The 24,871-nt window shown below is 37.4% G+C and overlaps 1 protein-coding gene across 15 annotated transcripts in view; it reads right to left on the bottom strand.

The window, feature by feature from the left end:
* Window positions 1–24,871, bottom strand: part of RAPGEF2 (Rap guanine nucleotide exchange factor 2) — a 186,520-nt gene that overhangs the window by 8,278 nt on the left and 153,371 nt on the right. For 12 of the 15 annotated variants that reach the window (XM_042049455.1, XM_042049457.1, XM_042049458.1 and 9 more), the window contains 14 exons: window positions 22,902–23,009; window positions 22,607–22,810; window positions 22,392–22,500; window positions 19,908–20,154; window positions 15,406–15,563; window positions 10,717–10,957; window positions 10,082–10,465; window positions 8,290–8,501; window positions 8,086–8,209; window positions 7,446–7,469; window positions 6,181–6,404; window positions 5,160–5,345; window positions 3,264–3,416; window positions 1,001–1,226 (listed from right to left, as the gene is read on the bottom strand). In XM_042049455.1, the coding sequence (XP_041905389.1) occupies window positions 1,001–1,226; window positions 3,264–3,416; window positions 5,160–5,345; window positions 6,181–6,404; window positions 7,446–7,469; window positions 8,086–8,209; window positions 8,290–8,501; window positions 10,082–10,465; window positions 10,717–10,957; window positions 15,406–15,563; window positions 19,908–20,154; window positions 22,392–22,500; window positions 22,607–22,810; window positions 22,902–23,009 (2,600 nt within the window). The remainder of the gene's footprint in view (window positions 1–1,000; window positions 1,227–3,263; window positions 3,417–5,159; window positions 5,346–6,180; window positions 6,405–7,445; window positions 7,470–8,085; window positions 8,210–8,289; window positions 8,502–10,081; window positions 10,466–10,716; window positions 10,958–15,405; window positions 15,564–19,907; window positions 20,155–22,391; window positions 22,501–22,606; window positions 22,811–22,901; window positions 23,010–24,871) is intronic. The other 3 variants (XM_042049451.1, XM_042049454.1, XM_042049456.1) reach the window with 2 other exon arrangements.

Below are 24,871 nucleotides of genomic sequence, written 5' to 3'. Positions count from 1 at the left end.
ATGCTACTTCGTAGAGCAAGTATGTTTTCTGTAGCCTTTCAACGATTAAGTGAGCCTGACACGATCCCTTACACAGCAGCAGAGAAAACTGACTAAGTGTCACTTTTGCTCAGCAGATATCCAGGCTCCTGGGACTTGTTCTTCCAGGGCACCTTCCTATGCAGACTGCAACCCTCCTCTTCCAAATGTTTAAGACATCTGATTAAAGAGTTTGCATAGCCTGTGATTCCCAAAGCTCAAGTACAGCAGTTTTGGAACAGGTCTGCCATTCACAGACCCTGCAGGATTAAAACCCCAGAAACCATTCAGAGGACTGAAGCATCCAAATAACAGCTCCAAAAAAAAAAAAAAAAAAAAAGTAAGTGGAGACAAAACAGGAGCCAGAACTCCAATTATTTTCACACCAAGGCTCACTGCTAGAGATTCTGAGAACTCCTCACAGCACTAGCTTCCCTACCATTACAGAAGTTAATTACCTAGAAAATTACTAGAAAACCAGCAGCATAATGTGAATTTTAGCTTCCAATTATTGTTGACTAGAAGAGATATTTGGGAGTAAAATATTTTGGAGTTAGACAAATACGCACTTTTCCATGAAGCAGACTGGAAAATTGCTAGCTATTTCTGTTCTCAGTTTGATCACTGAATAATTGCATGAATATCTCATCTAATTCAGTTAATTTCCCATGGAGAAAGCAGGCTAGGGTAATAGTCTGCCACAGAGTGGATAACCTACAGCACCACAGAAATGCTCAGATGGTAACATCTACTGAGGTTAAGGTCTTATTGCTGTAGACCTCACCACACACTCAGGAGTGCAAAACCTTTTCTTGGCAGGAATGGAGCATTATCACAAAATGCAGCACTGAAGCAGCAGTTTTTTAAGAGCAGAGGAGAAAAAAAATTTGAGAGACACATGGGAGTTTACACGGACAAATATACATGCCACATAGACATTATATGAAAGTATAACATAAATAAGCACAAATAAAATCCTTACCCTAAGCTGTATTGATCTGGTTCAATCATGATTCTTCTATCAATCCTTCCCACACCAAGATTTGTCTCCACGATGCTGACAGAATGCCTCTGTCTCCTCTCATCATGCAGGGAGACTGGCATAGAGTCAAAAGAGGAATTGCTGACAATACTAGATCTAGAAGAAATTTCACTGTGACCAGAATCGGAAAAGTTATCCACGGTGCTGCTTGGAGCCAAAGTGTAGCCTGCAAAGGGAACATCACGTTAATCAGACTCTCCAAGATGCCTGCTCAGTTCTCATCAGGCAGCTGGCAATACTGCAATAAAACTGGCAGTGAAACAAAGCTACAATTACATTTACACAGCACTGCAAAAGATAAAGATACACAGCAAAACTGTGACACTGTCTTCGGTATCTTAATCAGAGGTTTAGGATTGTGGGAACATGTACTACTCATTTACAAACCAACTGTTCTCCTTCCTTCTACTCCACCCTCCTCCCCTAAATTTTTTTCAAATTCATCATCTTACTTGTATCCTCACATTATGAAATGCTACTTCTCAAAATCTGCCTGTGCATAAACACTGCCTCCAAGACTGGAAGGAAAGAGATGCTCTGGTTGGGGTTACTGCTTGAAGTAATCCCAGAGACTCTCTCACACAGTGTCTGTTCTGCAAAGTTACACTTCAGAGATGAAGAGATACATGAAACCTAGATGCCTGGGCTGACTGCTTAGTACATATCTTGTCTGAGAGAAGGGCAGGATTTCAAGTTATCTTTGTGATAAATTCCAAATTCCATATTACCAGAATTATGGTGAAATTTGGAGGTAGACAGCTCTGACACAGCCAGACTCAGATAAAATCTGCAAACCATGTCACAGAAGCAAATTCAGCTTTTGTTTCAGTCTTAAACAAATTGTGCTGAATGTTCTTGCCAGCTAAGTTAAAGATCATTAAACAACACATCCACAAATCACCACAGGTTTCATTTTTTGCTTTCACTCTACTCATAAGTGTCAAAATTACTTCAATTGATCTACCCCAATTCACTTGCTGAGAACATGGAATTAATGTTGTCATTTTTATCTGAAAGAACGTATCATTAGCTTCATGTAACCATCAAACCAAGGATTTTTTTTTTAATCATGTTTATGATTTGCTTTTTGCAAAAATAAAATGCTCTTCACACTGAGTCAAGTACAGAATTCCAATTCCTTTTTCAAAAAATATATAGGCCTGATCATATTTATATAAGCTCACTCTTTGCTAATGTAGTATTTGGGAGAAATAATGATGACAGCTTACAAGGACTCAAGATGATACATCCTCTACATATTCTCCTCCTCCATCTGACCTTAGTAAGTAACACTTCTATAGAAGTCACTTCAACCCCAGTGTATATTTTACCATAATGCTATATTATGTAACTGTTAAACTGAACTTTTATGCTATTCTGAAAAGATAGTAACTTACAAGTCACATGCAATACATCTAGGCTATCATACTTCCAAAGTGTCTTTTGTGTTGTTTAAACTACAGGACAATGCCTCCATACTCTGTTTTGTCAATTCATAGCCAGAACTACCATGAAAACAAACAAACAAACAAACAAACAAACAAGTTTTTAAAAAATTCCCATATAAGTCCTAATTTCATTTTAAAAAATAACTCTATGAAATCACTTATAAAGATCTTGGTCAAGAAAGCTCCAATGTATAATACCATTCCTCAAAAATTCATACACATGGTTTAAATAATCAGGCTCCTACTAAAATATTCTGTAGTATAAAACATAAATTACAATATTAAATATTCTGATTTGAATTCCAAATATCTTAAGCCTTTCTGTCATACATAAGTCACATCCCATTCAGATGCATGACACAGCAAATAATTCCTCTGATAGACCGGTGTGGTCAATGCTGTACAAAGATTTTAAGATTCAACCTGCACATCCTCTCACTGAAGGCAGGAAACACTGATCATAGGAATATATTTTGTCAGAAGCAGCTGCAGTGAGAGTGACCTACTGCATCAAACCCTGTATCATACCAGGCAATCTTTTCTGGATTTTGATAACCAGAGGCCTTTCAAGTCCCCTTGAAATCAGGTTCACAGCTACCTTTCATGTATCCCACTCTGCACTACATTTCCTGCCCTCTTGCTGACCACATGTGACAAAAATAGGAGCGGCAGTACTGCGTCCAAATTCTCTCTCAGAAGCTTCCAAAGTCCACAAGCTCCAAGAAACAGGATGAGAAATATCGAACATCTACTACCTTTCCTTGGAGAGCTCTGTGGTGAAGTAGGAGGAGAAGACAGCTGCGAAGATGCACTTGAGACAGTGTCTTCAGATGCTTTCTTGTGACGATCCAAACTTCCTTCTTCTGATAATGAAAGGATTTTCTTTAAAGCTTGTGGGGAGTTAATGCCTTTAAGTAAGAATTAAAGTAGGCAGATGTAAAGTCCAGTATAAATACATCCTTATGTTTCACAATGCATTTATAAAGCAGACACCCCACATGAAGAAAAAGCTACATTTTTTTCCGGTATATTCCTGAGTTCCTGACACCAGCTTAAATGAAGCAAAATGTTTAAACCTATTCCTGTTTAAAATACAGTGCTTTATTTCTGCATATTAGTGCAGATGGTCTTTCATTCTGGCCACTTAAGATAAATACTTTGCCACAGAAAACACAATGAAGACTTGATGTTGCAGAATACTGCTTATACAATATACAATTGAGGATATGCATAGGAATGGTTACTGAGAAACTTGAACTAAAATTAGCTAAAATACAGACACACACCCTCTCACTGGTTAGTGAAGATTTATATAGTAAGAATTCAAACTGCTCTCCTGTTTCTTTTCTATTCAGAGTAGCTTAGAAGGTCAAAGAAAGCTGGAAAGAAAATTAATAAGGATTAGGCTCACGAAACAAGGCCATCCTGCAGCTGCCTTTCTCTCTTTCATTTTTGAGAACTATCTCTGCACCAGCTTATTTTGGGAAACCAAAGAGTAAAAACATCCTGAAGATGATGCATGATGTAAAGATCTAGGGCATCAAGAATTGCTTTTCCCAGGCCACATTCATCCATCTTTCTCTTCCCCTCCCCTCAAAAATCCACTCTGGGACAGCCTTATAAGTGAAGACAGAGTTTCTCTGACAGTTTTGCCAATGTTTGTGGTAGAGGTTATTTCCAAGCATTTGTGGACTTCATCTTTGATCTGTTGGATCACAATCCTGCTATCAATAATTTACAGCTGCCTGATCAGCATAACCTAGTCAGTTTTCAGAAACTTTGCCACTATGAGCAAAACATGTAGTCTACGGAACTTCAAAGTCCTTTTAAGATTAAAATTTAATGGTAAAATCAACAAGATCTAGATGAATATTGAATTGTTTCTTGCTCATTTTGCTGCTTCTAATGCTTTGTTGCAGTCTTAGCAGTGCACGAGGAAAACCAATATGAGTGAAATCAGAATTAAGCTCTTGCGCAATAACCATCATGAAAAAGGAAGGGCCAGTTATGTTACATATCCTTACTAGGGATATTACCATACTTGTGATTTAAGGGGTTTGTTAACAATGCATACACATTTTGTACACATGTTGGGACAGATTTGGAAATCAGGGTAGAAAAAATTCCTATAGTCTGGTACCTTTCTGTGGAATATGGAGGCAGCAACATCTGAGTAACAACCATAAAAAAGCAGAAGGGAGTAGAATCCAAAGGGACAACTGTCAACGTGAAAGTTCAGACCCACATTTCTAACAGGACTGCCAACTTGAGCAGGCCTGAATTTCACCTTAAAAATTCAACTTGTGAAGAGACACCAAAACTTCTGAGGCATCTCAAGAACTCCATGTCCCTAATTCCTCTAGAAAAGTTAAGGCAAGATCCAAGTCAAACAGTGAGAAACATTTATTCCTTCCAGCTGCTACTAACAGGTAAATACTTATACTGATTAAATTGACAGGATGCTTTCCCTAAATTTCCTTTTTTCCATTTCTAGAGAAGGGAACTATGCCTAGACACTGCACGAACAGGCACAACCTGCATATCATACTACCAGAAATAGAAGTGTGAACTTTATCTGATTAAAAATGTCTTCCTGACATAGGCAAACAAACTTCAGAATATTAAACCAAATTCTTCCCTGTTCCACCTACCAAATGGTGGGAGGTCTTTGACTGGCACTTTCTTGCGAGAGGGATAAAGAGACACGGCCGGGACCTGCAATGCTTGGTTTACTTTATGCTGTTGCTGCTGCTGCACTTTCTGCTGGATGCCTGCCCGGGGAGCCACTGGTGACGTTTCAGACTTCCCAGATCGCTTGTCTCCTGTGTTCTTCGGCACTTTGAAAGAAAAGGGACAAAACAATGAATGACTACTAGCTAAAAACACGATGGTGTTTTAGTCTGAGCAGCGCAAAACCCTCTGATTAACAATTAAAAGGTGCTCAAATACTCAAATACACTTAATGCAGCACGGTATGTTTGGACAGAAAAGATGAAGATGAAAAGACGGGGAGATTTAACTCCATTTAAAAGATGTACATTACCAATGATTGTTTCCCTTCTCAAAATAAAGCTCTGATAAACAACCACTGTTACCAAAAGCATGACCAGAAGTTATACTGGGGTATCATAAGGACTACAAGTGATTCAGAACAGACACATAATTACTAGTTTTCGCTACCCTGCAGAAAGGGAAGGGCACAGGATACAGCATTTCCTAAAATCAAAACAAAATGGATATCCAGAATAAGGTCCCACTCTGCTGCCGGAGGTACAGCCCTCTAGGCATCTCTGGAATGCCTGGACATAAGAAAATCCCCTGCTCCCTCAGAACAACCATATCGCTATTCACACTAATCACCTCAGTACATCAGAAATATAGAAAAATTTCTGACTCCTCCATACCTTTTGTACAGACAAATCTAAAAAAGCCATTGTACACTTCCAGTGGGACATCATCTTAAAGCCTTATCACCTGTATAAATACTGTGTCTCTATCCTGTTAATCCACAAGATTATTTCCTTAGGAATCATAGACGTTTAGTACTTGAAAATGACTAGACAAATAATTTTCTACTTCATTGTCTAGTTACTGTTCCCAATTGCTTCATTGGACTAGAAACAGTTATACTGAAGAGTTTTCTTGAAATCCACAACAAATGACAATGCTCACATGTGTTGGTGGCTGGCTCACACTGCAGAGAGAGTGTCTGGAGGCTCTCTTCATCCATTTCCAGATCCAAGTTTGAGAGATACTGCTTTACTTTCCGTGCCATCTGAGCATCTTCATAGAGCTTTTTAGCGTTAAGAAAGGAGCTGCGACGGACCCGCTTTTTATGCCCCCCTGTTTGTGCAACATCCAGCACAGCTGCATTGGTACTGCCCTGGCTGAGAGACCTGGAGTGAAGGGGACAGGAGGGGGACGAAAGAGAGCAAAGGTATGACTTAGTCCAACATGGTATCACCTGATAAATGTGAAACGTGCAAAAGATTGCATGAATGTCAGTCTACGGTCAAAGCTTACATGCCTCATTCCAGTCAGTCAAACAGCTATAAAAGACAGAAAGATGAGGGCCAGGAAATCTTTTAACTTGGTTACAGGCACTATTTTAATGGCACAGATATTTTAACCTATTCTGCTCCAACAAGGCAGTAACACTTCACACATCTAGAAAAGCATTCAAGGTAGCTCTCTCACATAAGCCATCTACTGAGAGGACTGGAGCAATAGGAAAAGCTCATGCAGTAAGGCAGTGCTGACAGAAGACTATAGCTGAGGTTCAAATTCAAATACATATAAAGGAGGCATTTTGAAAGCCTTCTATGTTTTAAATCAGACTGTATACAAAATGGAGAGCTCAGTTTCACAGAATAGAACTTCTTTGTAACTTGCAAGACTGAAGACACTTTTGTTAAATAAAATGATCAGCTAGTTCATGATGAAATAAATGTCATGCACATTTCAATGTATGTATACCTATATGAAAGCTATGCATTGGTCCTGAATTGTTAAGGTAAAAATGATGGCTAATTGTAATATGAAAGTAAGTTAGTCAAGCAGATACTGTAAGTTTTAACTTTTGTATTTGATTGTGATAATTGCTTAATAGGTATAAGGAAATTAACAGCTATTTTCAGCTGTTGCAACCTTGTCATTTTGTAATTTCTCTTTGACTGAAAGTCACTTCCTTTAGCAACTTAATTTGGAGGTGGGGGAGAACACCCCACTTCTACCTACGACCACTTAAAAATAATTTACAGGTTCTGTGTTTTAATCTCAAATCAAAAGCACTCCTAGATTAAAATGTATTGTCAGTAAAAAAGGGTTAACAAAAGAAAAAATGTCAAAGCACCAGAAAATTAAAGGTAGCAAGTAGGAAACAATGCAAATGGTAAAGGAAGAATGAATGTCTGTGTGTGTTGTCTCCAACCACTTACCCCAAACTCCTCCATTTCTTCTTCCTGCAAGTGAGAGCCAGGAAGAATAAAGCATGGGTTTAAGAAGAGACAGAGAAAGATAACAAGCTCAGAAAGAAAAAGACCGGACCTCAGGACAAGCAGTTCTGGAAGCCCACAGACATTAAAAAGAACCTTGTCTCAGGCATACAACCAGATATTACAAACTCTTCTAGCTCAAATTAAGAAAAAGAGTATGCAATAAGCTTGTCAAATATGAAGCCAAAGAGCATTCACTCCATGTTTTCTAATACGAGTAGCTGACACTGCTTCAGATACATTACCACTTCTACTAAACCAAAATTATAAGGCTGGTACCCATCAATGTTCCAATAGAGTAATAGGTATGTTTACAAGACAGTTTCTCTCCCTCCCTCCCACTGATAGAATCTCATTTTTATGAAGTAACCATCAACTATGGAATAGCAAGAAACATTTTAGAATATATCAGTAACCACAAACTGTAATTTTTTCTCCAGTTTTGGACCACCACATCATGCTGGTAAATTGCTAACACAAAAAATCCATACTTCTCCAATAGAAGGGGCACATAAAAGCCCCTCTTGCTGACACCTAGCCTTCTCCCAGCTGGGGTAAGCTCTGCTTGGTACAACACACTTACCTTGTTCTAAACATTAGAGCAGGATCCATGTTCACAGACGCCATGCGACCCACATGGCGTATCTCCTTCGCAATCATCCGCAGCTTCTCAAAATTCACCAGGCCCTCCACTTTAGAATCATTTCCTACAACCAACAGCATCAGTGATTAGGCAGGAAAGTTACTTTTCCTTAGCTAGTAAAAGATGATGTACTTCTGTTTTTACCTTCATGAAGGAATGTAAGGTCTTTTTTGATGACAGGAAACAGGGGGATAATAGGGGGCTGTAGGTTTTGGCTGTTAAGGACATTACGGTATTTCGCCATATTCCTAGATGGATCAAACAAGTCCTGCAGATCTTGAAACAGTTTTTCATACTTGCTTGGAAGTTTTTCCCAAGTAGTTCGGAGCCTTGCAACTGGTGCCAAATTCAGGCCGCTTGAAACAAAAAAAAGTGCAAAAAAAGTTGAAGAACAAGAGAAAGAAAACAAAAATCCTAGAATAGACCATGTTAAATTTTGTATGGTAGAAATACCATGTAGACAGAATATCTTGACACAACAGTGTCAATAAAGTAACAGAAATTAAAAAACTTCTTTTTGCCAGTATGTATTACAGAATAGTTAAGATCATTTTTATGAAAGCTATAAAAACTGGAGATATCTACACGATGTAACCATAAACAGATAGAAGTTACACTTGGATGAGTAATTAAACCTTACAGAGAGTATGAATTTGTTACTTTAGAACCACGTCTGAGTTTGATAAGAGTATCATAATCTAACTACCTCAGGATCACCACTTACACTTCCAGATTAACAAACTGGTGGAAAAACCATCTTCCACCTACATGAGGATGGTTCAGGGGGTTACAGCACATTGACCCACCTTCTTTCTGCAATAATCCATTTGACTTTGCTCTTTCTAGATGAAATTCTGTAACATTCTCTACACCCGAGGTTAGTCTCAAGCTTGTAGCTGGTACAAACCCCGTTTTTTCCCTGTAATGACATTGCCTGTCTTGCTGTTAATTTCTACCTGTGGGAAACTGCTACCTAGAATCTTTCCTTCACTCAAGTTTTTCCTAGCAGACAGGCTGCTTTTAGTTCTCATTGAGACTGGTTGAAATAGTTGAACAAAATCTCAATATTTTGATGTCTGAGAGATGCTGACTGATCATCAGCGTGGATCCTTGACTTTGGAACTTGCCCCATTTGCTGAAGAGTATTCAAACCTACTCGTCTTCAGGAAAAGTGTCACATTCAATCTGTTGACTGAATGTCAAGACAGTGATGACAAGAGCTTGTGTCAAAGACAGTGATAACATTGTCAGTTTAATGCAAGTTACTCAAGCTTTTTCATAACAGACAGTATAGGGGGATTGTTTGTTTTTGTTTGGGTTTTAAAAAATGTGTATAAATACAGAAATTAGAGTTTTCTCTCTTTCTTCTCATTCCAAAACTAAGAATAATCTTCTGAGATTTTCAGTACATTTTAAAATTCTTAGTAAAAGATCTTTATTTACAGACTATTATGGTATCACAGTCTGTTATTGAATATTATCAGAGTTCCATGCAAGAAACTGCTGATACAAAAAAAACCAAAGGCAACATATCATGGCAGAATGAATTCAAGACACTGGGCAGTATGTATAAAAATAATCTGCTTTGGGGGAATTAACCCATTCATTTGCTACAATTGCGTGGTTTTCCTGTATATACCTGCTGGTTTTTTTTGGTCTCTGTCTTTAAATAACTGCAGTAGTTTCTCTAGTGCCATGTTCACCTTGCCACACTATCTTGAGCAGTAAGTACATAACAGAAGCATTCCAAATAATATTTCACTAAACATTTCAGATTATAGAAAACGTCAGAATACAGAAAATGCCCTCCTTAGCAGATTGCTAAGTGTTGATGTTAGCAGTATTAACTGGTTTGCTCTATTAATTACATTTTTTTAGACTAACATAAGTAAGACTTTGCTTTTTATTTAGAAATAAAATTATTAGTGGGCAATACCTAATAATGGCAAACATCGAGTTGAAGTTCTTGCATTCTCTGCAGTGTAGTGCTATCTTAATGAAATGCTTAATGATCTTCATCCTTTTCAGCTGGTTGGTTTCTCTTAGAATCTCAGAAGCCACCCAGAATGTTTCTTGATTTATCACTTCTTCAAACCTCTTTAGATTAGTGCAGCCTGTTTTTGACTTGAGTTTAAACAAGTCATCTATGTATTCTGTGGGTTCGATATTACGGAACAGCTCAAAGTTTCTCATGGAGAGTTGGGTAGCCACCTCAACAGTACTGAGCTGTAGGAGGGAAATTTGGCTTTCCCTTAGTAATTCTTGAGCATCTTCATCTGAACAAAGAGTTTCTGTTTCCATGTTGTTCTTCAGGTAATACCTGTAAAAAAAAAAAAATTCAAGAAAAGACACTAGATACAATACACCTGATTAGTGCTGAAAGTTACAGCAATGATCCAGTTGGAATCTGAGAACAAAATGAACTTCACCAGGCCTTTGTATTAATGAGAAGTTGCATAAGCAGCAGTGTGTTGCAAAGAAACAGAACATAAATAATGAAGTAACACTCGTTTAACAAGATTTTGACTTAATAAAGTGGCACGAGCAGCTTTAGCTCAGTCTCCATCTTACCTGCCACTCAGTTGTATCCTGTCAGCAAGCTTGGATAGCTGGTCAGGAAGCCTCCTTTGCTTGATGACACCCTCAGGTGTGACAGAGACTTCGCATAGTGAATATGCATCAGGGGTTGCAGTGAGAGCAAATTCCCTGATGGCCTGGATGACCACTTCCTTTGCTGTTGTGTCCTTACTGATCATGATGTAGCGGCTCTGCTGGTCTGCCTTGAAAACCCGCAGAACTTGGTCTGGTAAGTCTGGAAAAAAATTACATGCAAATTATGCACTTTAGTAAGCAAAGAAAAATAAAAACTTAATGGTGTAAGAACAAGCAAGTCACACTGAGTTTAATTATTAGTGTTATCAGTTTTTACTTCAGTAAAAGCTAGTTCTATTAACATCCAAGAGAAGAAGTTAGTTAGGCTATAGATGGAGCAAGCCACAAAAATATGTTAACATTTTCAAAGTTTGGACAAACTAATGAGCAATCTGATTTTCACAGTTGTTGAGTCCTGAAAAATTCTGTTTAAGTCTGAGAAAAATCCAGGACACTAAACGATACTATCCTATACAATGACACGTAAGAAGTTTAAGCAAATAGGTGATAAGAGTGTCAAGCTCCTTAAGGGTATTTCAAAGAAAATAGATTCATTTACTTAACTCTGACACTCAACCATAGTGCCCCACACAAAGGGAAGGCACATAATGTAAGTGGCTAGGAAGATGCCTGTGTAATAGCCAGCGTGCGTGTGTACACAACTGAAGTGCAGTAGTATTCATGCATCCAGGTATTCAATTATCACAAATACTCAGTCATCGGTACATTTAGATCATAGTAATAAATCAGTCAGTAACAGAATGGAAACTTTGCTCTTTATTTCTCTGTGCCAGTATTTTAGTAATTAAGAACTAAAGCAGCAGGGTGAAAAAAACCTTCACAAATATTCAAGTTCTAAACATATTCCTGTTTCAAGTGACTGATGACATGAAACTTACAGTGAACTGTTTTTTAGGAATTCTGGAAAACTACCAGACTAACACTCACTTTTATGTTTCCCTAAGCTATATGGAGATCCCAAATCCACACATATTTTCTTATTTCCACGCGTATATTGAAATCCAGACCCACTGATCAACTGAATTTTGGTTGTTATCACTGTATTATTAGAAAAAAACCCAAAAAAGATAAATGAAATTATACAGCTATCCACCACCGGGTTTTTTAACATCGGGTATTTTTAACTGACAAGTATTTCAATTAATTTAATTTCTTCCCTCTGCTACAAATAAGTTTTTCTAGTTTTGTGAGTCATGACATCTAGCAATTTTTCTTTGTTTTTTTCTTAAAAATAATTAATTTTTTAAATCAAAGAGGTCATACAAGCAATAAAATATATAATAATAGCCTTCTAAATGAAGGCTTCTGAAATTGCTATCATAAAAAAAATACTAAAAAAAACAGCTGCCAAATGAAAACATTCACTTTGATACAACTACAGGTTTTGTGACAAGACCTGAATGTGCATAACATGTATTCCATTTACTACAGAAAGATCTATTCAGCAGCAAAAATCTTGTAACAAAAGAACAAAACTTAACACCTCCCCACTGCTCGTGCATGTTTCCAAAATAACAATTTGGAAAGCATCAAGATAAATCTCTCTCATATGAGTGCATTTACATGCCACAAAGGCTTTTAAGGCTTAAATATATTATTTTACAAATTTCATGCAACTAAACCTGTAAATTTAAGCTCACAGTAGTTTTTCTGCAGCTTGAGAAGCACTAATACCAAAACACACTAGAACTGTGTGATTATATCACCAGTTATACATAAAGGATATCACTACAGGCCAGTTTTTAGCCCTTCCTAAGCATTTGAGTCAAATGTACAAATACTTTAAAACAAGCAAGACAATTTTGCCTTTTATCACTAACTCTACACTGACCCATCTTCCTTCAGTAATTAGTTGAAGAGGGATACAGAGCAGAATATTTTCTGAAATATTTTCTGCATTTTTTGACATCTGGAGGAAGGCAGATGCCAAAGACACAGCCTTTCAGAGATGTTATTAAAAACCACACCCTTCTCTAGATCTTGCTGCCTCTTGCTGTTACAGAAATACCTGCCACTCAAAGAAATGCTATGAAGTTGGGAAGCTCCTGTAAACAATACCCAGGTGAAAAATTATTTAATTGTTCCGAGAAATAAAGCATTTTGTGCAACAAGAAAATAACCTGCTCTGCTGGATCAATGAAATCAATATGAGGAAATGCAGAGGGCAGCAAATAGAGGCGTCCCATCTTTGCACTGCATTTTACCACCCAGTTCCTCACGATGCCTACCTATCAGAGCTGGGAGCAAAAGCTCAACACAGAATACAGAGACGTCTGCCAGCAAGTGAAATGATTACGGCTATAGCAATGGTAGCAAGTAATTCAGCCCAATAATTTTTAAATAAAACACTTGAAGAGAATCGTAATCACCCCCCTTCACTGCTTTTCAAAAAAGGAAACTGGAGTGGCAGGCTGAAGAATGCAATGCTGTATGATAGGAATCTATTCCCTTAGAAAGATTGTGAGGGAAAAAAAAAAATACCAGTGACTGGCAGTTCATCATTACTCTATTATTTTGACTTCAAATCAAATAGCAAAGGCAGCACAAGAAAAGAGAAATCAAAGTGCTATTGAACATTTAAAAATAAACCTTTAAAAGTATATTTGAGACAGCCTGAACCAATCAGAAGAGAAACTAAAATGACTCCTTGCAGATTTCAAGCTGTTCACACTTTCTCCTCAAAGACTACTCTTCTAAAAGGAGCAAGTTGTTTTATTTTCTATCCTGAGGGATATTTCTCCAAGCCTCAAAGGACAGCTGCTCTACCACTTTCTCTTCCTCCTCCAGTGCATTCAATTTCTTGCAATCTGCCTCCATTTCCATCTTTAATTTAGACCAAGATAGTAAAAGAAATTAAAATTGCAGGCTTTAATTTTTTCCAAGTCTTGAAATATATAGAGGTATAATTCAACTCTTCTATCTACAATGCAACCATCTCTAAAGCCCTTAAGGTATATGTTTTTCATTTCAGACTCCCTTTTCCTTCCTTTCCACACAGGAAAAAAAATTTTGCCTGAGAATTACTTTAAAAATATTCAGTGTGTGGATATTCAGGCAAATTCAAGCAAAGAAAATAAATTTTTTTTTTTTCAAATGAGGAAGAAATGCATTTTCTACAAAGACATAGAAAAACTATTAAAACATTGGGGCAATGGCATTATGTCACATTGATCTCCTTTCCTCAATGCAAAATGCAAACAGTTGAACCTTACTCATTTATTAAGCTTCTCTGAACTCCATCTGTGACTGAAAGGTCTTTAGGCCTGCCATGGCTTTGCTTGTCATGGAAGTTTGTTTGAGCTGTGTGAGTCAGCAATGCCCACAGCCCTGGAAGCTGGCCAGCTGCTGCACTTGGCATTAGGGGCACACTGATTACCTAGAACTGTCTGGCCTGGGTAAGTGGCAAGATAGAGAATCGAATTGTCACCCATTTATAGAAAGAGTCCTGATGAAAAGCTAGAAGAGTATCTTCAAGGTGTTGGACACTAGTCATTAGATAAAATACAAAAAAATATCAATCTTCCAAGTCTCTGAGGATCAAGCTTAGACACTGGGGCAAAAACCACAAACTAACCTCTTGCAGACTCCTCTACCTCTAAAAAACCTAAGATGAAGTAAGTAATGCTCAATATAAGTTTCAAGCACAATGGTTACACCAACTTGGCCAGTGTGCAGGCTGATACTTAAGCACCATCCATTCAGGTAATGTTTGAAATCCCTCAGACTTAGGAGGGCACTGAATTTTCAGTTCTACTTTTGAGAAATTCTCTGAAGATTAGGCTAAAATAACCAATTCTCTGCAGAGCTACCATCACCATATCCTCCTCCAGCAGCTATATTTTAATAGCAAAGATTGGGATACTTAACTCAGGAAAGGTTTCCCACTAAGAACCTTCCTGGAGCCAGATAAGAGCCCAAATCCCAACCCTACCAGGAGCTCCAGCTAAACCCTTCTTATAAGATAAGGCTCTCAAGTTTCTCATACTCTCCTCCTATTTCTCCCTCGCTCACCCCTGTGCTTTGATCCTCTCTAAATGTGTTCGTTTTTTATCTATTTCAGAAAGGGATTTTATATTCAAAGAATTTGGCATACAGCTGTAGGGCAGGGTGACTAACAAGAAACTCTGAAACTCTGTCCCTTACAAATGTAGTACAAATTATGTAAGTCTGTTCAGAAAAAGACAGAAATACATGTCTTGTGTCCCAGTCCAACGTCCTTTCCCTTTACTATAAGCTAATGATCTGCTATGCCATTTGAAAATATTGCAGTCATGTAAACAATGATCAATCGAGGCAAATTATAAAATATCAAGCAAAACAGGTTTTTACTGACCAAGAATATTCAATCAGTAAGAAGCACTCTGTACACAGCATACTTAAAAATCAGACATCTATTATATGTGGGTAAAGTATATTGTAGCAAATGTAATAAATCCTAATGCATGAATACATGGCTAATTTGTGTGTGACAGCAAACAGTTAATAAAAACTCACATGCCTGTTCAGACTCTACAAATCCACACAAAAACCCTGAACTATGAAAGGAAATAAAAAGGTCAAGAACAACAACAAAAAAAGGATCCTTACCTGGAGTAGTATTAAAGTCTAAGATGCGGTGATGAGACTGCAGTAGATCGGGATTACTGGATGACAGGGTTCCACTGACAGGTAAAGCAGGAGGAATGTGCTTTGTTTGCCTCAGTCCCACAATGCTGTCATCCTGAGACTGGCCAATTCCAATGTCACTGCATCCAGAAAGAATTAAAATCAGGACTTGCAGACATTCAGAGCTTGGCTATACTAGAGGGATTCAGGAATGTCTCTATTGCTACATTTTCGTACTTTGAATTGTTAATACAGCAACTGCTATTTAGAAGTCAAAGTTCTCCAGACAACAGGACTTGCTTTGTCAACAGTCCACTCAATAGAGTGACTCAGTTTGCCTGCTCACAGTGCCAGAAGATCCTCACCATGAAGCGCTGAAGAGCTGCTAGGCTCCTTATTTTTTAATGATTTTGGCCAAGATGTTTGTTCAAAAGGTGGTACACACCTCATCATTACTGCACCACCCCATCACCTAAACTTCGAGTAGTACTGCTGCCCCTTAAGTGCTGTTTTCAGGCCTAAACTTCATAGATTTTCTACCCATCACAGACAGGATCTGCAACCTGTGATATATTGTAGCTATACTGTATAAGATCTTTCAACAGACAGATAAGACAGGAGCATTTCTGATCATTTGGTTTTCCCACCCTGTATCACTTCTCTGAGTTTCTCTTCACTCAGTGTGACTGAAGCGATGCCAGGTAAGGCTAAGCTAAACACTTGGGTGCTATCAGTATCCTCTCCAAAGTACCTGACAGCTGTAAATAAAGTGTTCTGTGATAAAGATGAAGGGTTTTGTCCATTAAATTGTATAAGGCAGAGTCCCAAAGTAGGTCAGTAGTGCTAGATGGATCAGAGACAGAGCTATCATCATATTATAGCAGGCACTGATTTGCTTATTGCTTTTGAGTTCAAAATAAAGTGAAGCAGTGCAACTGCTACAGGATGTAGAGCTGGAGACAGCCATTGAACTTTTCTCTAAATATACAGATCAAAATCATTAATAAAATACTCAGAGGGCGTAAAATGTTGAATAGTAGTCATTATAGAAAGTGAAAAGCATTAAAAATGTAGCAAGTATAGGCGAGGCCTTTCTAAAAGCCAAGCACATCTAAATCTGTATCTACACATTTAAGTAAAGCATAAACCAGAATTCAGACTTCACTGCAAATGTTACAATTAAGTCTAGTAAATTAAATGATGCAACACAAACGACCACTTGTACCCTAATGTTGGGCACTTAAACCTTTGTCTAGTGCTCTATCCATCCTCAGAAAACCTAAACAGAAGTAACAAAGGGCTAGATAATTACCCTGATAGCTGTTACAGCACCAATAGCCAGCCATTCGTGCTTACCAATGAATAACTTTACACAGCACACTCTTGTACCACTTCTTTAAGTGCTATGAATTGAACAGTAGCCTGGAAAGCTAGAACGGTATCTGAGCACTTAAGACACATTTTTGATTATATGAGCACAACTGCTTTTGAGAGGGCAATGTATGGTACCTCTCTATGTTGTGTTTGGTTTTTCTCATTGTTTTGTTTTTAAAAAACAAGATAACTCTGTATTGCCAAAATACTTTTATGAAGTGTAAACCTCAAGCCATGAGAGTGACAGAAACACTCAAGTCCACTGAAAAAAGTTATTGGATTCTCTCAATCAGAAATTAAGGTGAATCTGAATATTTGTAATTTTGTACTTCCATATCAAGCACAAAATACTGTGACAAGCAGTGATGACCTACTCAGCACACAGCACTTTCAGCTAAGCCAACAAGCAAGTCTCTCACTACAACCAAAAGAATTGCCAGCAATCAATATCACGTCTTTCAAGTAGGAGCCACCACACATTAAAAATAAGAAAGTAAACAAAAAAGCCAGCAGCCCTTGTACCTCAAAATACTTTCAGGCAGTTCTAAACTACCATATACCAGATTACATAAGTGTGCCAACAACAGTATTTTCTCTAAATTCAAATCAAATGAAGACAATGTGATTCATTAATAGTTTTCCTTGCATTATGCATTCCTTTTGCAGTTTGTCAGTTTTATATAATCTTATACCTATCCTGTGCGTCATGACTGAAGCAGCTTCAGTAAAGTGGATCAACTCTGAAAATGTTAGGTTTAAAAGAAAAAAGGTGACTAAAATTGTGCTCAATTTTAAGTATTCATATAAGAAATTGGAAAGCATTTACTTTACACTCCGTTTACCCTACTTAAATTGGAATCTGAGTGAGTTCTAACTTATGCAAACAAGTAATGAACCCTAAATATATCAGATAGAAAGATCAACACCAAAAAAATCCAGGTCCCATGAAGAACTACTGTTAGGTAAAATATTTTATCATGCCAATGAAAGGAGATTGTGGTTTTAAGGAAACAGCATTTCTATTGCTTTCTGTATGTACCTGCCATGCAGGGAGATAGCACATTAACTAAGTTTCCTGCTGAATGACAAACAGGGTAGAAGGGATAGTGAAATGACAGAAGTATCTGAATGCGTCTTCCCTCAGAACACAAAATCCTGTGCATGACACTGCAGGGCTGCAGAGGGGAGAGACAGGGGCTGCTGCTTGGTCTGGGATGCTGTGCTATGGACCAGGCAGAACTGTACAAGAGAGGGAGGTGGGGACGGTGTTTAATCCTTTTTTGGAGCAACTGAGCCTACAGACAACAAAACTACTCTGCATCAGAAAAGTAAACAAAGAGCTCCAGAGGAAGCTGTACCCAGAAGAACCCTTCAAGAGACGTCTTACAGACAGTGAAGAGAAGGAGATTTCCCCAGAGGTGCAGAGGAAATGGTGCTGTTTGCTCAGTTTGGGAATTTATTTGACTTTGGACTAAACAGCAAGACTGACGGAAGGCATTATCTCCTGCTCAAACTGATTCATCTTTGATACTGATTTAATGTCTCATGAAGCAGACAAGCTCCCTCTAAGAGCCACCTCCTTCGTTTAAAGATTGGTTTTGTCTGAGTACACCCTCGAGGCATTGGAGACTTCTTCAGGCTTCACACTCAAAAAACAGTGGACAGTTTCACCTCTTAAGCCAGCTGAGTCATGAAGTCCTTAAATGCCTACTTTAACTCGTGAGTAAATCAGCTTTTTCACCCCTCTTGATTTTTTATATGCAAAAACATGAGACTAGGTAAAGTCCCTTAATATATGTGATGCTAGTAGTTATGAGGAAGAATGAGATTGATGCTTCTACACAATAGGGGAAAGAAAAGCACAAACACCAAAGTCTACAGCTACAGATCTCTATGGAGAAACTGCAGACAAAAACAACTGCATGTCAACAGGCTTTGCAGACAAATTGCTATATATAACACATGAAGTACAGCTAGCAAAAAGACAATAAAATAGGTCAAGCTTTTCTGAATCTTACCCAAAGAGGTCCCTGCACAAAAAAAAAGTGTAAAAATGAAAGAAAATAAAGGAAAAAGAGAAAAAACATGAAAATTTTATGCAAATGCTACGAACCACAGTGACCAATGCAGAAAATCAGACCTAACTGCGCAGCTCATCAGAGGAACAAATATGCAAGACCAGTGAAATAAAGGAAAACATGCTAAAGACAAACAACAAAAAAAAAGAGGATTTACAGATTCTCCTCTACTGAAAGGTATTGCCATCAATTTAAGAAACATCCATTATTTGGATACAATAATTTATATTAATTTAATCTTCCTATTACTAACATTCTATATATAATGTTTCAGAACAATTTTCATTTAGTAGGCAATATCTAACATTAGTTAAGCAAACTTTTTTTAAGTAATAGCAAGAAAAAAAAACCTGCATTTTTAGCACAAGTATCTATCAATTTACATGGAATAGTTTCTTCATTAGTGGGACATAGGAAAGAAAAATGCAAGAGAGAACACTGATCACACAACTACCCTCCACAATGCATTCTCCTCCCATCGATACCATCTGCGCCTTGGCCAAGAACCAGGCTCCCATAGTATCATACAAAATTCACTCTTCTATTGTTGCCAGCAATTCTCAGAACTCTATTTCTAAAATGTGTTCATAGAAAAAAAGCTATCAGATAGCATATTTTGCTTTCATTAAAAAAAAAAAACAACAACACAATTCTACCAAAGAACCCAAGTTAAAATTTTAACCTCACTCTCCCCTACAGCAGTACACAAAAATTCTTGTAGACCACTGGAATGTGGATACATTGCAATCATTGCTCATACCAACTCTTTGCAAGTAATCTGCTTGCAGAATTATTGGTATTGGTGTCATTTCTTTATCTGTAAGAAAAAAATTACATCCAAACTAATGTCAGGAGCTGCACTGTTAGCAGCCCGTGCTTGTTCAAATATCCGGACCGTTTTTTTCTGGTATTTGTTTCAGATGTAAGTATGATTTGTATTAATAAATAAAAAAGTATAATCACATACTCTAAGTTCATTAGAAATTCTTATAATTTAATGCAGAGGACATATTTAGGAGGAAATAAACTCACTTGTATGGTTTCTGAGGCAGAATACTGATTCGAGTCTTGTCAAGTATCTTCTTTAACTTATTTCTTCCCCCAACTGTGTTGGCTTTACTTTTCTTATTCACTTTTTCTAATCCTATTACCTGCTCCACATCAACAGCAAGGTCAGGGATGGAATAACGACTCGCCTTTTTAATATCACCTATTTTAGGCAGGTGGGGAGCACCATTTCTTTTTTCCTCTGACAACCGTGTTAAGAGTTCTTTAAAAACTGCACAAGACAGGAAAAGGGAGGGAAGAAAAAGGACAAAAATGTAAAAGAAAGCTCTGTGCAACAGACCAGTTTAATATTAACCATAAAAAAAAAAATTAGGATATTCTGTAAATTCCAGTATTAATTTAGGTATTAGACTTTAAGAACATTTTTCTTTCAAAAATGACATTCTTTTTCTGCAGTACGAATCACAAAACCAGTTAACTGGCCCAGCCTACAACAGAACTACACAAGTGCCCACATGGTTGCATGGATGGTATCAACAGAAGGAATTTGACTTTTCAGCCTAAGGACAAAAGTTTCTGCAGAATAGCAGCATGTATAAAAAGAGCAAGTTAGACAGATGTGAGATAGAAAAATACAAATGAGAAGGAAGGCTTAAACAGACTGACAGCAAGAAAAGCTCTCTGATGGACAAGAAATTATTAGCAACAGGATCAAAAAAATCAGAGGGTAAACCACAACAAAGTCATAAGGAAAATATAACAAAGCAGAGACTACTGAGACACCTTGGATGTTTGACAGGGCCATTGAATCCATCTGCCAGAAATACCAAAAAGCCACTCATTCTCCCTCAGCTCCCTGGCAAAGAGTAATCTCTGAGGCAGAAATATCTGATAAATTTGTAAATTAGTTCTTCTACTACAACCTTGAGCCTCAAAAAAAGCCGATATACTTAAATAAATCAAACAAAACTGAACTGGAGAGCAAGTCATGTATTCTGAGTGTTAGAGGAACTCTCCATACAAAAACGGAAAAATCCTCTGATGAGTTGATTTGTAATAATAAATGAAAAGTGATAATTAAAACTAAGGAATTGTAGAAAAACATAGGAACAAAGGCAACTAACTAAGGATGTGTATTAGGGGCTATGTTTTACTGTTATTTATTAATTTTTGTCCTTAATGTTCTCTAATATCCAGAGGTACAACAAATTACCAAGAGACTTCAAAAGCTTGAAATAAGACACATGAAAGTGGAGGAGAGTAATTCCAGCCAATAACTGTACTCTGGAATACGACTTGGAGGCTCGAGAGAAAAATTAAATACAGATAAGAAGATGCTGTTGAAAAAAGGAAACTTTCCTTTTTGTATTTGTGGAGAAGGAATGCTGCAGGCAATACACAGAAAGTAACTGCTTTGAGACTGTACTGTAATCTGGTTTCAGTATTTGCCCTGGAGCCATAAGATAGATAAAAAAATTAGAAAAACACAACTTCTGAAGAAAGGAAGAAATCAGGTTTAATCTTTAACATAGTAAATCAACACGTGAGATTCAAACACCCAGTGTGAGAAGGATGGTTACAGAACTTACACATAGAGAAACAAGAACATCCTGCTAAAGAAGCAGACATATTAGGAAAGAAGCAGATATATTAGGAAATGTCTTAATTATTAGAAACAATTGAAATATTAAAATCTTTACTGCAAAGCAAAATAAAATAAAATTTTAAAAAAAAAATTTTAAAAAAGTCATTTAAAAAAAAATCTCCAGGAAACAGATTTGACCAATGACTTTTGGAAATAACCTGGGCAAATTAACTCTTCAGTTAGTGCAGTGATGTGCTGCAGTAACATTCTGCCCTACTTACCTGTGATGAAGAACCTGATCCTGAAAGAGACACTCAGGGAGCACATCCCTAAATTGTATAAGTAATCCAAGTATCCAGTGGTAAAAAAATCAGACCAAACCCCCAATCTATTCATTACTTACAATGCTAATTGAGGTCCTGAGCTGCATGGAGACTTTTCCATGCCTACTTTAGTACTTGTTAGAGGGAAAAATGCAGAGAACAGATACAGAGGGTACCAAGAATCTTTTCACCTAGCTGGCAGGAAAGGTTGTAACAGCCTTGAGCCCTCAGAGGGCTGAAAAACTACAAGTAAATTCAGCAGACAGAATAAGACCACTGATCAGCTGAAATGCCTGAAGAGGCTTCTTTCTTGAGAGAGAACTAAATGTATACAAGCATGTTTTTTAAGTTTGAGCTACATGGTCACAGTAGTTGCTCTTAATCCAGAAACATATCCTTGGTGAGAGGGAAGTCACTTCATCTAAGTCCTTTCTCATAAATTTTTCTTTGCAATTATGAACCAAGATATTTTAGGACCTTCAAGTTTCCTTTTTATATTCTCTCCAGTACAAAAGAGTTTCAAACAAAACTATTTTAAGCTTTTAAAAAAGTAATTTAGGTCTCCATTAAAACTAGAAACAACAGGGCAGGCAAACTTACCAAATAAATTGGTTTTCACAGTGATAGACAGATGAGTGTTATTTCTAAGGATTTCCATGGCTTTTGTCAGCTGAATGTTTTCAAAGTTTTGACCATTCACTTCCAATATCTAAAATTCAAACAAGTAACATTATTTTCATGTAGTGAAGAGAAAGGAAACAAAAAAAAAAAGGGGGGGGGAGGGTAGTGGAGGGACACATTTTAAAACTACATACCTGGTCTCCACGTTTCAAGCCTGCTTCTGTAGCTTTGCTACCAAAATCTACACTGTCAACAAAGATTCCAAATCCCTTTTCTGACCCTCCCAGCAAGATAAAAGGCAAAGGGGCTTCTCGAGATGGCTTTGTTAAGGTTATCAATCTTCGTTTAGCTTTAGCAGCACAAGCAATATTTAACAGCCTCAAATGTCCACCCATTTTCTACAAGAGAAAAGCATAGCAAGTTACATATAACAACAGCCTGGCTATTCCCTGTCATCCCAAATTGTCAGAAAAAAACCCTCACTCTTACCTCCCTCTCTAAATTGTTCTCAAATTCTTCCAGGAATCGAGTCATAGCAGGATCTCCTTCAAAATCATTGAAGTGATTGTTTACCCACAACAATACTACCCGTGTAACCTGAAAATTAATCAATATTATAAATATTTTGCTGGAATACTCAGAACAACAATTTTGCCAAGTCTTTTAAAAATACTGTTCCTTAAAGGCCCTGTAAATTTCCACTGGAATCTTAAATAATATATCTACATACATCCAAATAAAACCTCATTAATATGCAATTTATCAGGAGTATAGGAAAAAAAAAGTATTAAAATTGTTTTCACTTGTATAAGCAATTGTATGCTGTAATTCATAATGAACACTGTCAGTCAGAAAACACTGGCTGCATCGAATTTGATTAAGTAGGGAATAGTGCACACACATAGAAGGCAACAAGGTGGATCCATTTGTGACTTATAACAATTTCCTGTTCATGTATATTTCCAAATCTGCTTAGTTCTTCAAGCACATGATCACAAAGCTTGCAATACAGCTTAATATTGGCTCTTGAATCTCTTAAGTCTTTAGATGTACCACCAAGAACTTCATTTGGCAGTTACCTCTATAAAGACCTACTGTATGTTCAGAGAGGTAGGAAAAACAAGGTATTGCAAGAAGCAGCAGAGGTTTTACAGCAAAAACATGTGATTCCTTTCCTTAGAGTCAATCTTTCCATTTACTCCTCCTTTTTTCCCTCCACTGGCTACTCCCCAAGCAATTATGATAATCAGGTTGAGAAGAATCTTAGCTGGTATTTTACAGTTTGTTAGGAAAAAACTCTAAAGGAATACTATTACTACTAATGAAGATAAAGCCACAAAATAAGAGCTGCATTTTTTAAAACTATATGCTTTTACTACAGTATTCTTTCTTTTAGTATGTGATTTGACCTGGAATATCAGCAGCACTTGTCCTGACAAATCAAAAGAGTTTTGGTGTCTTGAATTAATATTGATTCATGCTACTTTTTAGAAGCTGCTGAATCCAAAATGGTTGAGCCACTCAATGCTACCTCTAAAAATACAGTTGCATCTCTTCTTTTATGCTGGGAAAGTAAATCAGTAGGCATAAATCTCTAAACATTTCAAAACCTAGAGCTTAAGAACAAAGTCTCACATAAATTTTAATCAGCTAGCACTAACCCCTGTCCTTTCTTGTGTTTGCACAAAATCTAAACCTCCACAGCCTCACATGCTAAAGGTCTGACACCAGGCATGCAAAACCAACCCCTGCCACCCTCACAGTTTCTAAGTACTTTTCCTTTTACCCCAGAAAAGCAAACGAATTCAAATAATTGCTGAAATTAACGAACAAACTAATCAAGCACTTCAGAACTCCTCAAGTTCAGATTCTAACTGAAGGCAACTAGCCAGCTCTATGTGCTGCAGCTCCCAGCCACAGGAACACACTTGAGATTTTTGCACCTTTGAAATTGAAGATGAACTTCATTCCTGTTCAACAGCTCTAATATTTTTCATTACTGTGGATGACATTGGAAGATCTAGACAATGTCTGGTTAAATTTAGGGTAATTGCAGATTATTACAATTGTCTGGGAAGCTGCAAGCCATACCACGCAATGTATTTTAAACCTCTGCAGAAACAGCTTCACTTATCAATGCTGCTTTTAAAGTTGGGACTTACTCATCTACACCCAAAGGACACTGAGCTGGGAAGAGTTGAACACTGACTTCCAGAGGAATGCCATTACTTGTGTCACAAATCAGGAACAGCATTAAAAGAGGATTGAAGCTGTAAAATTAAGTAATCTGCTGCTGGGCAAAATCATCACTAAGGCTGGATGTCCACTGTCCCACTCTGAATACTCCTGAGTACTGATCATCCCCAGGAAGTTTTAATTCACCCCTTTCACTCTCCTCACTGCCTATCAGCCCCCAATACAAAACAGCCAAAATCCTCCAGATTCCTTATTCCCTACTT

Source organism: Corvus kubaryi, unplaced genomic scaffold, assembly GCF_017639235.1.
Source record: "Corvus kubaryi isolate FWS band 111438036 unplaced genomic scaffold, C.kubaryi_AGA036_p1.0 71, whole genome shotgun sequence".
Lineage (NCBI taxonomy): Eukaryota > Metazoa > Chordata > Aves > Passeriformes > Corvidae > Corvus > Corvus kubaryi.
Note: the sequence above shows the minus strand (reverse complement) of the source record. Positions and strands in the feature narration are given on the sequence as shown.